The 2,908-nt window shown below is 34.9% G+C and overlaps 1 protein-coding gene and 1 non-coding gene across 2 annotated transcripts in view; one reads left to right on the top strand and one right to left on the bottom strand.

Moving 5' to 3' along the window:
* The window catches only part of LOC107639685 (uncharacterized protein At5g01610), a 3,788-nt gene extending 1,155 nt beyond the window's left edge, over nucleotides 1–2,633 (top strand). The window contains exons 2-3 of the mRNA XM_016343243.2: nucleotides 1,455–1,509; nucleotides 2,084–2,633. Coding sequence (XP_016198729.1) covers nucleotides 1,455–1,509; nucleotides 2,084–2,454 — 426 coding nt within the window. The 3' untranslated portion in view covers nucleotides 2,455–2,633. The remainder of the gene's footprint in view (nucleotides 1–1,454; nucleotides 1,510–2,083) is intronic.
* TRNAG-GCC lies at nucleotides 2,742–2,812 on the bottom strand. Its single transcript has one exon. It is a non-coding gene; the product is annotated as a tRNA-Gly (tRNA).

Below are 2,908 nucleotides of genomic sequence, written 5' to 3'. Positions count from 1 at the left end.
TTTTCACTCTACATTTTTCTTTGCAAAATTTCAGGTTTTGATCATCTGGGTACTTGAGTTCTGGCTAATCAAATGAAAAAAATCGAAACTTTTTCGATTTTTATGCTTTTATTGATGCTGGTTTCATGGCTTTGATTGATGAGTATTTCTTGAAGCTCAATTGTTGATTATCCATGTCCTCTCACGATCTGTGCATTATGCCAAAATTTAGAAAATTGTATTCTTTAATTTAAATTTCTTCTATGTATTATATAGTAAGTCAGTCTCTGAAAAACGAATTAGGAAGAGATGTTTGGTTTGTTTTAGGTTTTTTTTTTTTTCTTTCTTGTATGGACATTTGGGTTAGGTATGGGAGGGGGGAAGGTGTACTGAGATAAGTAGAAGGTAGGAAATGTTTCTAATCAAGTGAAATTGATAGGGTTTTGGTTTGTTTTTATATCAGCAGGGAGGTGAACCCTTTTGGGATCAAGGGGTAACCTTTATCAGGGGTATTGGTTTGATATAACAATGTAAAAGATTGAGTTGACTCAATTGAGAATTTGAGTTGGTGCCTCCTTGCCCTGATTGTAATTCTCTTCTTGCAACGCCCACAATTGAATTTACACGTTGTAGTTAATTAAAGCCAGAGGTGTTGACTAGTTAGCTTGGAATTCTTAAAACAAAATCAGGGGTGTCATTGGCATTAATCTCCGAGAAAAGTTGAGAATCTCAAATATTTTATTGCCGAGGGGAATACGCGATTGAGATTATGACATTATGTTTGGTTGGGGGTTTAAAAATGGGGTGAAAAGTTTTGGGGATGAGATCCGAGATCTCCATAAATTTCAACTCAATTTTTACCCTCTAGCCAAACAAACCCGTAAATGAGATTTTGTTCAAGTGAGATAAAATGTTTTAAGAAGAAAAAATGTGGAAATGGATAGAGAGGGGAACAGAACATTGGAAAGTTGTGTGTAAGAGCTGCTGCCATTTTATGCAGGGGTTTATTTCTAGAATCAATTTGGTGAACTCTTTATCTGTATCAGTGGTCAGTAGATTGATGCACCTATAACTGTTAGTTTTGACTTTTGACTGAGAGTTAATTACGATTAGTGTCACTGAAAGCCTTAGTTCTGCCTCGAATCAGTTTGGTATTGACAGGTTTTATTTGTTCATTTTATTTTGCTAAAAATTTCAGACAGAAAGATCTTATTTTGTTTATGACTTAATGATTTGTTTGGCTCTGTATTCTTATTGCTTTGTGTAAACTGTAACATAAGATATATAGATATTAGTGATGGTGGCATGGTGCAATTCTTAAGATTGATTTATCCTCTTGCTGATGATTAAAATCACTTGTGACTTGTTAGTATTGGGATTTGGGAGTGTAATGTTTCCATTAGACTATTACTAAATGTTGAAGATGAGATTCAATTGCTTAATTTTTAGATAACTCTTTATCCGTTGTTGAATAGTCACTGTCAGACAGTATTGGAGGCGGAACCCGATGGTTGGTGAACAAAATAAAAGGTTTGTATTTCTTAAATTTTTCTATCTATTGTTCAAACATTTGTTTTTAAACTAATGTAGGGTGTGAAATGTGTACTGCATAGCAATTTCTTTAGTATAAATAAACTCCTTGAGTTACTAAGGCCATTTTACATGTGCTTGAACCTACATTATAGTGTCATTATGTTCATGTGGTGAGTATTAAGTATCTTGAAAATTTTGAAATTAGAATCACTAATTACTATTTAGTGTAAACAGTGGGAGTTTAATTCCAGCCACTGCTTTTCAAGATCATAGTACTTTAGTTATGCTGCTAATAACAATTAGATACCCTGAAATGGTTCTTAGAGCTTTTGTATTGGAATTAAACATGCTTTGTAGGATCCTTACATGTTATCAAGTTATCAATAATATGTTAGATATCACATACATACTAACTGAAACTATTTAGGTACAACTACGGATTTTGAAAACCTGCTAAATCCTTTCAAAATCGAGTTTGAAACCCTTCTCCACTTGTTGCTATCTTGGCGAGTGTCATCGTGTAATTTCTGATAATATTGCCGCCCTCTAACTTGAAGATTTATGTCCACAGGAAAGATGCAAAAGCCTTTGACTGAGTTGCTAAAGGAGTATGATCTTCCTGTAGGGATCTTTCCTCGTGACACAACGAACTACGAGTTCAATGAAGAAACAAGGAAGCTCGTCGTTTACATTCCTCAAGTGTGTGAAGTAGGCTACAAGGATTCGTCGGTCCTGCGTTTCACCACCACCGTGACTTGTTATCTCGAAAAAGGGAAGTTGGCGGATATAGAGGGAATGAAGACCAAAGTATTGATCTGGACTAAAGTGACCGCGATTTCATCAGAAGGATCAAAGCTCCATTTCACTGCTGGTATGAAGAAAACAAGGAGCAGAGAAGCATATGAGGTTTCAAGGGATGGTGTGACCGTAGAAAAATTCTGATGGATTAAGAATATATATATACACCATCCTTTCGTGTCTGTAATTTGACAATATGTGATATAATTTTTTTTTCTTCTTTTTTGAAAGTTATATAAATTGTCTGTTCAATGTTGTGATTTGTTGGAACCTGAGACATAATAGTAAATTCAGATCTTGCTGTGTGGGTCGATCATTTTACTCTTTGTATTTCATCCTATGGATATTTATAGCCGAAAAATCCTTATTGGTTGGAGTCTGCATATAGGAATCACTACAAAACAAAGTCAAGCAAAAATACAAAAACGGTGTGCACCAGCCGGGAATCGAACCCGGGTCTGTACCGTGGCAGGGTACTATTCTACCACTAGACCACTGGTGCTCTTATGTTCTGTTTATAGAAAATTATAATATTCTCTGTTGCTGTAATGGCTACATTGAAACAAGGTTCTGAAAATAGTATATTTATATATAGAAT

The sequence above is a fragment of the Arachis ipaensis genome, chromosome B04, assembly GCF_000816755.2.
Source record: "Arachis ipaensis cultivar K30076 chromosome B04, Araip1.1, whole genome shotgun sequence".
Classification (NCBI taxonomy): Eukaryota; Viridiplantae; Streptophyta; class Magnoliopsida; order Fabales; family Fabaceae; genus Arachis; species Arachis ipaensis.
This window is presented reverse-complemented; position numbering and strand designations above follow the sequence as displayed.